Source organism: Astatotilapia calliptera, chromosome 18 (genome assembly GCF_964374335.1).
Source record: "Astatotilapia calliptera chromosome 18, fAstCal68.1, whole genome shotgun sequence".
Lineage (NCBI taxonomy): Eukaryota > Metazoa > Chordata > Actinopteri > Cichliformes > Cichlidae > Astatotilapia > Astatotilapia calliptera.
In genome coordinates, this window is record NC_137439.1 from 35,022,304 (window position 1) to 35,036,467 (window position 14,164).

The following is a 14,164-nucleotide window of genomic DNA, read 5'->3' on the forward strand; positions in this document are numbered from 1 at the left end:
CAGTCATAGTTTTGAGAATATAACCCTCAAAAGTAAAAGTGGAAAATGTCAAAATGGTAAATGGCCTGCATTTGTATAGCGCTTTTCTAGTCCCTAAGGACCCCAAAGCGCTTCACACTACATTCAGTCATTCACCCATTCACACACACATTCACACACTGGTGATGGCAGCTACAAAAGATGCCATTAAATTTAAAAAGCGCAATAAAATCAGTAAAAATAGATGCATTAATGTAGCTATAAAGCAATTAAAATGAAACAGTTGGTGTTCTAATGACGAGGAGATTTAGTGATTTTAAAGGAAAAATTTTGTTAGAATTTTTTTCTATAAAAAACAAAACAAAACAAAAAAATTGCAACTTTTATTTTGAAAAACAGCGGAAATCCGCTGTTAGCTTATAGTGCGGAAATAATCAATAATAAAGGAAAGAGTCCCATGCTGCTTAAAGACGCAAGCAGCTCGTCGGTAAATGAAAGTGTGTTTGTTGTTGCAGCGAGCTAACCGCCATGATGCTGGAAATGAGAAGAGTAGCCCTGGTGGCGGAAATCATCTTCACCAAGAAGGAGTCACTGCAGGAGGAAGAAACGATTCATTGTCGTTGCTCCAGAGCCTTCGTACAGTGAGCCTCCACCACCTTTCCTCTGTCCGCTACAACTCATACACGTAATTCATTAGCAGCACGTCGAACAACAGTCTGATCTAAACCGGTGTTTGTCTCAGCCGGGCTGACATGGCAACCAGCCAGTGTGGGTCATTAAAAGACGACGCAAGAAACGAACTCCAGTCAAATCTTTGAAATTCCGTGTAATAAATGTCGTTTTAATGAATAACTGACTTGAGTGAAGGCAACCACAAAGCAGCGTTTTAAAAAGCTATCATATCAATCACAGTTGAATGAATCGCAGTCATTACAAGGCTACTACTGTTGCTAGCACAATGCTGAACCCCAAAAGAAAAGGTTAGCAGCTGTGTGCTGGTGGCAACGTGGTATGAGCGGTGGAATCAGACACTATAGTGCCAAACGTATTCACTCGTCTGCCTTCACACACACATGAACTTGAGTGACATCCCATGATACTGTCCCAGCCTTTGCAGCTATAACAGCTTCAACTCCTCTGGGGAGGCTTCCCACACGGGCTATATATTACTTTATTTTTTCACAGTCGTTTAGATGTTGTTGTTCTCAGTACCCAAACACCTTGAGTTTTAGCGGATACGCTGATGTATACAGATGCATCTATGGATTTCCTACATCTGTCCTTTATGTCCATCGCCTCTTTACAGGGATCGAGAGTTGTATCGTTCTGATAACAGACTTCTGCCTGACCTGGAAAACACTGTACAAGGTACATCCTGTCATGATATTTAATAGTACCAGGGATTAAAATAATCACCTATGAAATGTATCAGGCATTGGGGTAGAAGAATGTGGCTCTCTTAACCTCGCTGTACTGTCTAGTTTTAGTTGCCATGATTTAAAAAATACATTTCTCAACTCATAGATGTAGATGATGGTGAAGAGGAGGAAGAGGAGACTGAGGTGGAGGAGCTGGATGAAGAAACTCAGATGATGGCCAGCATGGGCCTGCCTTTAGCCTTTGTGTGCTCCTCCAAGCAGAGGAGAGCAGTAAGTCACACAGTTTTGCAGTGCTGTGTTATTAAAGTCGCCGTTTTTTGAAATGAAAGCTAAAAAGCAGCTTTGGTTGTTATTTTCCGTCATGTCACAGGGGTGGAGGTCTAACAGGAGTTCCTCAAAATACTGTGAAGAAACAAGTGAAGAAGAGGAAAGTGAAGAAGATCCACAGGCTGATGAAAAAGGTGATGCGATTATCTTATTGCTTTTATTGTTTTTATTACGAGTAATATTACGAAGGTTTGTATGTGGTAGAGTATCCACTTTCTCCACGGTCTAACTCATCTCCTCCCATACCTGAGTTTTTGTGTCAGCTACTGCCACAGCTGCACTCGGCTTGTAGATGGTGGAGCTGACAGGTACCATCTGGTACTGGGATTACTGTGACAACATGCACTAGTGAGCTTTCAATGGCAGCATATTAATGATCAAGAAACTGATCAATATACTGACCTCACAGCCCATTGTTCCCTCAGTGCTGTTAGTTTCAGTCATTGTGCAGATGTCCTGTTTATAAGGTTAAACACCTGCAGCCAGCTGAGACTGAAGAAGTCAGCTGGAAGAGTGACGAAACGTTTCTCCCACTGAAAACGTCCAGATGAACAGAATCAACTTTTGGGAACACCATCCCACTGTTTGTAAATGTTGGGAACATTTAACATTCAACATGCTAATTAAGGCCTGTTAAATGTTAACGGCGTCTGCGACATAGCTCTTGCACAATCAGACCTTTGGGTCCACACAGCTGAATTTTCCAGACCAGCAAATTGCCAGAAGTTCTCCTTTTAGGCGGTCAGCTTACAGGCTTTTATCAGCAGCACATGTCTCCTTACCTTCTTAATTACAATGGAAGCAGTAACAGCGTATTCATTGTTTCAGAGTATTGCATGTGGTCCTTCTTTTTTTCATGCGACTGTGATGTCATGCATAGGGATGGGTATCGTTTAGGTTTTATCCGACACCGGTGCCAAACCGGTACTTTTGAAACGGTGCCGGTGCTCAAACGGTGCTTAAAGAATGGAGAACACAAACTTTGTCCAAAAACCTCTCATGTTCAGCTGTTTTTTGTAAAAAGATAACAATGTTAGCCTTTTCTGCAGCTATGGGGCATATATGGTATCACTCTTGGCTGGAAGCAGTGCTTAAACAATGGAAAAAAAACACAAACTTTGTCCAAAAACCTCTCATGTTTAACTGTTTTCCACTTTTTCTTTGGTCATTTTAGCCTTTTTGGCCAGGGTGAAGGGAGTATCTGCCATCAAACAAGAAGACAGCCGCATGTAGCTATGATGATGTTTGCTAGTTCACCTTACATGCATTAATGTAATAACGTGGTTAGCCTACTCAACGTAAATTACACACGAACAACATTAAGTGACTCACACAGAGAAGAACGGCTGCTGCTGCATCATCATCCTCATCATTTCTGCTACACTGGCAGGGCTAGGGGCCAGGACTCTCCTCTTCGGGTTTTTGGGGGATGTTGCTAACTCCGGGTCGATAACAGGCACCACACCCGCAGTAGATGTGCTCGGTGTGAGGTCTCGCAGCAAGCTATCAAATACGGCGCATTTCTTGGCTTTTAAAAAAACTGCTATGCGTCGCCAGGTGTTTCATCGGATTCGAGGTGTTACCTCCTTTGACAGTATCACAGTATCAGCTTAAAGCACTTGTTGCTGCTGAGTTTGCATCTTTTGCTGTGAAGTACAGCCAGACTTTTGACCGCTTCGCCTTGGACATTTTTAATCTGTAGCTCTGCTCTAAAAGAACGTACGTACCTGGGCCCGCCTACTATCCTCGGAAACGTAAAATGATTGGCTAGAAGTGTATCACAGCTCAGGAAATAAAAGCACCGAAATGTGCGCTGCTTTTCGGTCTGGTTACTACCGTTTATGTCAGAACCGGTACCCATCCCTAGTCATGCATGATGTTTTTATGTCATAGTTGATGAGGAGGCGTTTGATCCACGAGTGGGAGTATCAGGAGGGATCCAAGATGCTGGCTGGGAAGCCTACTGGGGTAAGAATGGTCACATGACGTTTATAGTGAAATGTATGAAGACTGTTTTTTCTAACACTGCACTGTGACACCGGGTTTGGTAGGAAGACATAGAGATATCATGTTGGGTCAGTGGATACTCGGGGTGGCTGTGGCTCAGGAGGCAGTGGGTCAACTACCAGTGGCCTCCTCCAGTCTGCTGGGCAAGACGTTCGTCTACTTCTTCATTCAGGAGTAGAAGTTGGCAGGTCATCCAGGTCTTTAGGTCTTGCAGACATGTCTCCTGATGTCGAATTCATTTGTGTCATCTGACTTCATAAATAATTATAACTGTTTATCGTGCTCCTCAGAACCTGCACAATTCATCCAAAATTCTGGCTTCACGCGTCTGTTTAGACCAACACAGACAGGAAAGCAGTATGGACTGATTACATTGTGCTTCTACTCTCCCGGAGTGCTCGAAGCGCCGTATACGACATGCCTCATTCACCCACTCATGCAAGTGCAAACTTAATCTACATTCACACACATTCACACTCTGATGAACACATCGGAGGGCAACTTGGGGTTAGTATCTTGCCCAAGGACACTTGGCATGCAGACTGGAGAAGCCTGGGATCGAACCACCAACCTTCCGATCAGGAGCTGAGCTGCTCTACCACCTGAGCCACAGCCGCCCCGAGTATCCACTGACCATTTAAAAAAAAGAAGTTCCACCATATCTTCTTCATGTTCTTTTAATGCAACAATCCTACACATGAAATATTAACTAATGTTTTGACTCTTCTGCAGCACAACAGGGAGAAGCTCTGATGTGGAGCAGCTGGCTGGAGAAACATGAGCTGCCGTCTTCAGAAGATCCAGGACGGACTCCTTGGGACAACCTGGATACTAAAGCTCTCTGGGACAAACACGCTACAGAGACCTACTATTCTTATTGGGAACAGTACTCGTACTGGGCGGGACAGGGCTGGACCTTTGAGCAGTCTGCCTGTAATGGGAACGCTGGAGGGGAAGAAGAAACAGGAATCACGGACAGAGGTTTACAGAGCCAATCAGAGAAACAGAGCGACGGCCCTACTGAAGCTGAGAGTAAACACGAAGAAGATGATGCTGAAGTTTTGCATGTTCTGTTTGGACAGAGCTTCACAGTGGAGGCAGGTGGACAGTGTGTGGCTGGTTCAGTCATGGTCCAGTCAGAGGGAGTGTCCTGCAGCTCTGATGATGCTTCTGATGATGGGAATAACCGCAAGAGACCAGCTGACTCTGTACAGCATCACAGCGCTACTACAGGTAACAATTGTGTGTATGAGGTGTGGCCAAGGCTGCATGATCAGCAGACTATCTGTCTGCTGAGTCTCAGTCATAACATTTCTCATTGTTTTCTTTTTCAAGCATTTTGAGTGGAACCTGTTTCAAAGGACACCCGTAACATAAACTAAGGTTCTTCCACTTGGTGCTGGCAGTGAGAGACAAACGCTCAGCTCACTGGGACAGCGAGACACTGACCTCAGTGTCGAATGTCTCTCCACCAACATGTTCTGTCCAGCAACGTGTCCAGGGGGACAAGAACAAAGTACGGGTGCCCACAGGAAACTAAATATTGAATCAAATAAAGTCAGTGTAGAAAACCCCCACAGCCTATACACAAGAGAAATCAGTTATGTTGAGAAACATTAGCTGTTCGATAGGCCGGGGTCGGCAACCTTTAACACACAGAGAGCCACGTGGACCCAGTTTCCACGGAAAAGGAAACACTGGCAGCCGCGAACACTTTGTGACTCTGAAATGACGATAAGACTGCATCCTGTTTTTTTACCTTCACGCTTCGTATAAACAACAATAATGTGTTGCTCATGAAATCTACAGAGAAAAAGACATTTGTGTAATAAACACATTTTGAACTCTTAAAAAAATATTAACAAAAACAAACATGATTAAAAAGCTGAACTTAAATGATCCACGGACCAAACAAAGCTGAGCGTGTAGCGGAGCCTGAATTTCAAAATAAATGTCACTAAACCATGATGAATACATTTTTGCAAAGTACCTGCATAGATATTTCTTTCACCTGCTTAATGGGACTTCTGCTCCTGAACGTCTGCGCACGGCGTCTGCAGATCGGGGCCGTGCGGCGTGAGCGGTGTGGAGAATAGCTGCTCACATACGTGTGTGGATCAGAAGCTCGACAAGACTCCAGATGCATATGTCTTCATGTTTATGTGTCGGGATGGCGCTCCATGTTTCAAACACGAGTTGGATTTGGTTGGTCTCGACATCACTCCATCTGTGATCCTGAACAAGAGCGGCCTCGATGTCGAGTGTGGCGCTTACTTTGAGCAAAAAATTAATGAAATATAATTTGATTTTAATGTTTCAAGATCACAGTCATCTTCCAATTTAGAACTAAAACAAATAGAATACACTTCAATTAAATACTTTAATTTACTTTCCCAAACCACGCGGGAGTATAAGGATGAAATGGCGCCTGTGGCTCTGGAGCCGCGGGTTGCCGACCGCTGACGTAGGTCTTCACAACCACTGAAAACAAATGTCTTCAGAAAAGTGGAAGGAGCTCACATCCCGACAGCATCAGTCAACCTTGGATCGCACAGGAACTTGTTACTTTGGTGACAATGACTTCAGTAACTCAGTGTCACAGAAAATGTGTTTGTGTTTACTGAGCTGTGTATGAAAATGAGTCAAAGACTGAATCTTAACTTGTTCAGTTCTGTTTGGTTAATCATGTTCTTGTCCTGTGGTTTTCACCACAGTTTTTTCTCCTTTGTTCAGTAAATGGATGTGTGGTTGCTTTAATAAACACGTAGCGTTTTGCACGTCCTGACACAGGCTTCCAACTGGCTGCTGCCGGGAATAACGGACGGCACGGATCGAGGAATGAAACACCCGATGGAAACGATGATAATGACGATGACGACAAACCACCAGGAAAAGGATGCGCTAAAGTCAAACGGAGGTAAGTTTGATGTTCTATCATGGAGACCGTCATCTCTCCAACAAGCCCGGGAATAATGTTTCTGCTGTTTGTCCTTGTTGTCAGTCATGAGCTGGATGTGGACGAGTGCCCACGTCTGACACCCGAGGAAGCCTGGAGTCAGCTTGGCCTCAAACACAACCCAGAGCCTCAGTAAGTCTTCCTCTGCTCCTTTGGGAATCTCGTCTCGGTCACGTCTGCCGACTCCAACTCAGATACCTTGTGATTGGTCGTTTATGTTTATGATAGAAATATAAAACATGCAAAACAAAAACACTCAGATGAAAACATTTCAACTTGATTATTAGAAATGGGCCTAAAGCTGAAGTTGTTATTCAGCACATGTCCTGCTTTGTTTGTGGTAGGTCACAAGTCCTCAGTGACTGCATCCACTTTACCTGCTAAAATACATAATGGTCTTCTAGGCAGAGACACGAAAATAAGAAATGAGATTAAAAATATAATATATTAGTTCCAAAAAGATAAGATTGGTGAAACAAAACACAGTCGGGGTAAAAAAGTATTAAAGGACAAAAAATATTCATCATTGAATTTTGCAGCCTTATGCTTTACATCACTGATTGGAACCCATCTCCTCATAAAACAGAAAGTTAACTGAAACAAACATATGAGCCAGTATGGATCCAACTTCACTGAACTATCACCAAATCAGATTAACTGTCGCCTCAAGGTTTACATTGTAAGACCCTGCAATGATACAAAGAAGACCCCAACAGTCAGGCAGACAGCGACGAGCAGCTCTGGGCAACAGTGGGAAGGAAAAACCATTTTAACAGGAAGAAACTCCCAGTATCTTCTGCGACTGGTTCAGGTTGAGGGGAGGAAGATGGGGCCAAATGCACACTGTGGAAGTGTGGAACGACTTTTCCCAACGGACCTTTCACAGCAGGGAAAGCACAGGGCGAGTGATTGTGACTGTAGTGCACAGGAGATGTAATGTGGCATCGTGTGCTAACAGCACTGATTCTTCATTAACAGACAAACATGTGACATGAAAGCCGTTAACTTCAGCAAACCAACATCTAGAACACAAAAGGCCTGCAAGGCAGCGAATGCTGCAAATTGACAGTTTTTATGCTTGAAGTGTTGCAGGTGTCGGCTCTGGTGAAATGATTGAACCCAGCCTGCTTCTGAGCCGTTTCTCTGTGTTTTAGAAACACAAAGGTTTATGTGAGCGCGGCTGTTTGAGTGTAAACATGTTTTTAAATGTCTAAATTGTAACAATGTGTTCGTGTCTCAGGTTCAACAGTGTGTTCAGCTTCAAAGGAAGCTCAGCTTCAAAGTGTCAGAAGCAGCGATGGACCAAGAGGAAAATCAGCAGCACCAGGTTCTCAAAGACGGGCAGAGACAGCACACGTCCACAGATCAGCACCTCCCTTTGTAAGGTACGACCTGCAACGGGCTGAAGAGCGGACGTGTTCTGAAGCCTGTCCCTGATCAGCCAGGACAGACTAGATGTTTTCAGTTTTGTGAGCATGAAAGATGACCCCAGAATCTCAATAAGTCCTCAGACGTTAGGCTGGAGTAACAGCTGAAAGGAAGCATCACAGTGGAAATCACTGAAAGTCATGTCCTTTACCTGTTCTCCTGGCATGTCCGTGGACGTGGATTAAAAGCACGGAGGACTGGAACAGCTTAGATAGGAGGAAGTCGAGCAGAGCTTTGTTTGTTTGAACGTTACACAGAACGAAAAAAGTCTTTTTGTTTCACAGGTTCAAAGTTTCCTTGAACAGGTCCAGCGAGAGAGTGACCGGAGTGAGGTGGACAGAGAGAGACACCCTGAGGACAAGCCTCCATTTTTAAGAGAAGCTGAAGAAGAAAAAGACGGGAGGAAAAAGGAGGTGAAGAATTCTGCATCCAGTTTAGATGCAGAGGGCAGCAGTTACCCCAGCATCACCTCCAACTCTGTCACAGAGCCGGAGGAGAGTGACGTGGAGGAGAGTGAGGAGCAGCCGGGCACACACTTACCCTGTCCTCAGATTCCTGACTTTCTCCTGCCTGACGAGCCTGAAGTTCACAGTAAATCTGCTGGTGAATCAGGTTGTTCATAGTAAGGCTGTGCTGTTTAAAAGAAATGAACAAAAAAGTAACTGCCTAATATTTATGTCTGTGTAGAATTAAGTGTGAAACACACAAAAACACCAAAGAAGAAGAAGAAGAAGAAGCAGGTCCCAGCAGAGATGGCAGCTGAACCACAGCTGGCTAAATACTGGGCTCAGCGCTACAGACTCTTCTCTCGCTTTGATGAAGGGATCAGACTGGACCGAGGTCAGTCTGCACACTGCAGTTATGTCACATTACTCCAGTGGAATCAACAACATGTGAGTCATAGTTAACCTCTAAATGACTGAGAGCCGGCTCTGCATCACAGTTCAGGTCATTTCAGTGTTCTCACCTGGATGGCTGAGTAAAAGCTCCAAAGATCATTTTTATAAACCACGTTTAAAGAAGTGTTTGAATATTACTTTGTTAGGCCCTGAGGAGTGTCAGTGACTGGCAGCAACACTGATTGTCCTGCATTTTTATTTTTTAATGTCAGATTTAAACAAAACAAAAACCTGACACTCGTGACGTCGCCTCCCAACAGCTGCTGTATAACTATTAGATATAATATTTCTTTTACACTTGACGATTCAGTGTTACTCATCGTTTACTGTCACTGGATTAGCTAATAACTAACTTATAACTAACTTATAACTAACTTATAACTAACGTATAACTAACTTATAACTAACTTATAACTTACTTATAACTTACTTATAACTTACTTATAACTCAGAGTGCACAGTACAGTAATAAGTTTATCTGCAGCAGTCTGAGCAGGAGACCAGACCTGCCGCTCCCCGCCCACCTCCTCCAGCGTGTCTGGAGAAATACCAACGACCAGTTTTACTGATGAGTGACGATAGCGACTGTTAGTCATCTAGTCGCACACATTACTACTACGAAGCTCGTTCAACCTTTGGTTCAGAACTAAAGAAGCTTCGTGGAAGAGACGTGAAACAAAGTCGCTTTCTAGCCAAGCTCCTCAGACATGAACAGTAACTGAGAGCAGCAAACTGAGGAATGTACAGAGAAAGAAATCAAGACACATGGCTTAGTAAGGAAGGAGAAAACTGAGGTTTTTAGAAAAACTCTCAAAATATAAAGACTTTGAAATTGAGAAGAGCATCAGCGTAACACAGATCCTCCTTCTGGGCTCTGCTCACGTACTGAGGAGAACCACCCTCATGGCAGCCTTATAATTTCCTTTGGGATTAATAAAGTTTTCTGATTCTGATGTTCAACAAGTACCTTGAACAGTAGTCGTGATTTGGCGCTATATAACTAACATTGTATTGAATTAAACTGAGAAGGAATGGGTGATGAATACAGCAGGAAGTTTAGCTGCTCAGGTCGTCTCACACATGCTCATCATGTGTTTCAGAGGGCTGGTTCTCTGTGACACCGGAGAGAATCGCTGAGCACATTGCCCTCAGGGTGGAGCACAGTTTCTCTGCGTCTCAGCTGGTCATAGACGCCTTCTGTGGTGTAGGAGGAAATGCCATCCAGTTTGCCCTCACTGGAAAGAGAGGTAAGTGTTTATAAGTTCATAAGGTGTTTTTAGAAATGTTGAACACGCTGAGCTCACAGTCTGTCCTCTGCGTCGTGTTTCTCTCTCAGTCTTAGCCGTTGACATCGATCCAGTGCGGCTGGACATGGCTCGGCACAATGCTGCGGTTTACAGTGTGGCCGACCGAATCGACTTCATACAAGGGGACTTCCTTCAGCTGGCCCCCCACCTCCACGCTGATGTGGTCTTCCTGTCGCCACCGTGGGGAGGACCTGACTACCTAACTGCTGAGGTGTTCGACATCAGGACCATGATGGAGCCTGATGGATATCCTTTGATGAGGAAGTGGAGGGATGTTAGTGACTGACAGGATTCGTTTGCAGGAGGGACCGAAAACTGAGAGGAGAAAATTACAGCTTAGCTTTGAAAAATGTTTTTGCATTTTCAATTTTACAGAAGACGTCAGGAGTCATCTGTTCATCTGTTAGAATAATAACGTGCAAACGCCAGCCCTCACTTTTTATATTTTGTTTCCAATCAGTCAGACTTTCTTGTCATCTTTGAACAGTTTTCTAGCTTTCAGTTTCTGGATTGGCTGCTTCCACATCCAGTTGCAGTTCAGTCCTTATCTCAGCTGCAAACATCACACTGACAGGCACGTGGCACAGACACCCAAGTTTTTAACACAGTGGGGCAAAAAAGTATTTAGTCAGCCACCGATTGTGCAAGTTCCCCCACCTAAAATGATGACAGAGGTCAGTAATTTGCACCAGAGGTACACTTCAACTGTGAGAGACAGAATGTGAAAAAAAATCCATGAATCCACATGGTAGGATTTGTAAAGAATTTATTGGTAAATCAGGGTGGAAAATAAGTATTTGGTCAATAACAAAAATACAACTCAATACTTTGTAACATAACCTTTGTTGGCAATAACAGAGGTCAAACGTTTACTATAGGTCTTTACCAGGTTTGCACACACAGTAGCTGGTATTTTGGCCCATTCCTCCATGCAGATCTTCTCGAGAGCAGTGATGTTTTGGGGCTGTCGCCGAGCAACACGGACTTTCAACTCCCGCCACAGATTTTCTATGGGGTTGAGGTCTGGAGACTGGCTAGGCCACTCCAGGACTTTCAAATGCTTCTTACGGAGCCACTCCTTTGTTGCCCGGGCGGTGTGTTTTGGATCATTGTCATGTTGGAAGACCCAGCCTCGTTTCATCTTCAAAGTTCTCACTGATGGAAGGAGGTTTTGGCTCAAAATCTCACGATACATGGCCCCATTCATTCTGTCCTTAACACGGATCAGTCGTCCTGTCCCCTTGGCAGAAAAACAGCCCCATAGCATGATGTTTCCACCCCCATGCTTCACAGTAGGTATGGTGTTCTTGGGATGCAACTCAGTATTCTTCTTCCTCCAAACACGACGAGTTGAGTTTATACCAAAAAGTTCTACTTTGGTTTCATCTGACCACATGACATTCTCCCAATCCTCTGCTGTATCATCCATGTGCTCTCTGGCAAACTTCAGACGGGCCTGGACATGCACTGGCTTCAGCAGCGGAACACGTCTGGCACTGCGGGATTTGATTCCCTGCCGTTGTAGTGTGTTACTGATGGTGACCTTTGTTACTTTGGTCCCAGCTCTCTGCAGGTCATTCACCAGGTCCCCCCGTGTGGTTCTGGGATCTTTGCTCACCGTTCTCATGATCATTTTGACCCCACGGGATGAGATCTTGCGTGGAGCCCCAGATCGAGGGAGATTATCAGTGGTCTTGTATGTCTTCCATTTTCTGATGATTGCTCCCACAGTTGATTTTTTCACACCAAGCTGCTTGCCTATTGTAGATTCACTCTTCCCAGTCTGGTGCAGGTCTACAATACTTTTCCTGGTGTCCTTCGAAAGCTCTTTGGTCTTGGCCATGGCGGAGTTTGGAGTCTGACTGTTTGAGGCTGTGGACAGGTGTCTTTTATACAGATGATGAGTTCAAACAGGTGCCATTCATACAGGTAACGAGTGGGGGACAGAAAAGCTTCTTACAGAAGACGTTACAGGTCTGTGAGAGCCAGAGATTTTCCATGTTTGAGGTGACCAAATACTTATTTTCCACCCTGATTTACGAATAAATTCTTTACAAATCCTACCATGTGGATTCATGGATTTTTTTTTTTCACATTCTGTCTCTCACAGTTGAAGTGTACCTCTGGTGCAAATTACTGACCTCTGTCATCATTTTAAGTGGGGGAACTTGCACAATCGGTGGCTGACTAAATACTTTTTTGCCCCACTGTATTGTAAGACAGTCCCTACAGTTAAGCCCTGAAAGGTGAACTTTATTTCAGGCACTCTGCAGCTTGCAGGTAACACAGTCAGTCTGTTCAATCTGAAAGTTTCTTTTTTTGAACATGCAGTTTTCATCCTTGACACTCGGCACATTTGAGATCTTCCGCCTGGCCAAACTGATATCAGACAACATTGTGTACTTTCTTCCGCGTAATGTTGACATGGATCAGGTCAGTGTGTTCAGGATTTCTCAAACATGTAATGTAATCTGTACTTTGACATATTTCGTGTGACCGTGGATGTCTGGATGTTCATGCTCCACTGGACTGGCAACGCCGCGGTGGCATCGTTCTTTATGTACCCAGACTCTTATACTTGTAATGAGTATTGTGTTGTAGTTGTGTTTGCTTTGCTCAGCTTGTGTTGGGACTGTCTTACTGAAATCTTGTCTCTACAGGTGGCGTCTTTAGCCGGCCCAGGAGGGAAGGTGGAGGTCGAGCAGAACTTCCTCAACAACAAGCTGAAGACAGTAACTGCTTACTTTGGCAGCTTGATAAGCCCGGGCTAAGCCAAGCACCAGTACGAGCGACGATGAAGGAGAACGGACCGAACATCATTTCTGCTGTTTGTCATCATTTCTGTTCCAGGTTACTGAACCACATCCACACAGGATTCACTCTGCAGATCAGCCTGGCCCAGCTTACCCACCTGCCATTTTCTGTATCTTTATAATATCTGTTTTTATTTTGTCCTTTTATTCTACATTTGAGCCTAATAAAATGTTTTTCTCATTGTTTTTATGCAATGTTTTGGTACATTTTAGTTTAAGACTGGCAGATGACAAAGACATTAACTACATCAGCAACAGAGTTATTGACATCTGCACAGCAGAACCGTCTTTTAAAAAGCTGTTTATGTGTTTGCTAAAGAGGTGCAGTGTGGGGGGCAAAGCTTTGATAGCTGCCACTAGGATGGTAACCGGACTGGTTCTGATATAGCACCTTTCTACTCCACCTCTCCACATTCTGATGATGGGGTCACCGGCCCAGGCAGGCGGGCAGGTCTTGCAGATCGAGGTTTGTGAATGCGATATCTTGAAAACGAGGCAGTGTAGGGGCTTCAGTCTGATGCCACGGGTGCATCTGTTACTAATCTCCGATCAAACGTCAGGTTTATTTGAAAATCTTGTGAATGCGATAACTCGTGAACAAGGTGGCGTAGAATTTTGAAATTGATACCATGAGTGTGTCTACTGCAAATCTCAGACGACTTCAAATCCTGGAGATAAAGTTTTTGACATCTCGCTGTGATGTAGGATTTAGTTTGATACAGTAGGTGTGTCTGCTAGGAGGCAGGGGGGTAGCACTAGCAGCTGCTGGCATTCACGCTCCAACCTTCCAGTTAGTAGACGACCTTCTCTACATCCTGAGCTACGGCTTTGGAGTGAGGGACACACGATCCATACTACAATATGTTTATCTTACAGTGACCTGATGCAATTAAAATTGCAATTATGTATCCATGTAACTATTTTCACAAGTATTCAATTTCATTCAGTTTTTTTATAGTGCTAAAGCACAAGAGTCATTTCCAGGGCCTTTATAGAGTCATCGTGATGAAAGTGCGTTTCCTAAAAACTGAAATATCACTGAGGTATGAGTCATACTTGTATTTCACAG

At 44.2% G+C, this 14,164-nt stretch overlaps 1 protein-coding gene across 3 annotated transcripts; it reads left to right on the top strand.

Moving 5' to 3' along the window:
• The first annotated feature begins 287 nt into the window (after positions 1-287).
• tgs1 (trimethylguanosine synthase 1) lies at positions 288-13,285 on the top strand. 3 transcript variants are annotated; one of them, XM_080292728.1, is made up of 15 exons: positions 288-664; positions 1,286-1,347; positions 1,504-1,628; positions 1,729-1,819; positions 3,579-3,653; positions 4,425-4,925; positions 6,483-6,609; positions 6,694-6,780; positions 7,889-8,033; positions 8,361-8,688; positions 8,764-8,916; positions 10,076-10,222; positions 10,312-10,528; positions 12,637-12,715; positions 12,943-13,285. In XM_080292728.1, exons 1-15 carry the CDS (start codon positions 471-473, stop codon positions 13,051-13,053), a joined length of 2,442 nt encoding a protein of 813 aa, XP_080148854.1. In that variant the 5' UTR covers positions 288-470; the 3' UTR covers positions 13,054-13,285. The 3 variants fall into 3 exon arrangements, with proteins under 3 accessions (XP_080148854.1, XP_026006135.2, XP_080148855.1); XM_026150350.2 differs by having other exon boundaries at positions 291-664; positions 8,361-8,679; XM_080292729.1 differs by having other exon boundaries at positions 293-620.
• Positions 13,286-14,164: the final 879 nt, after the last annotated feature.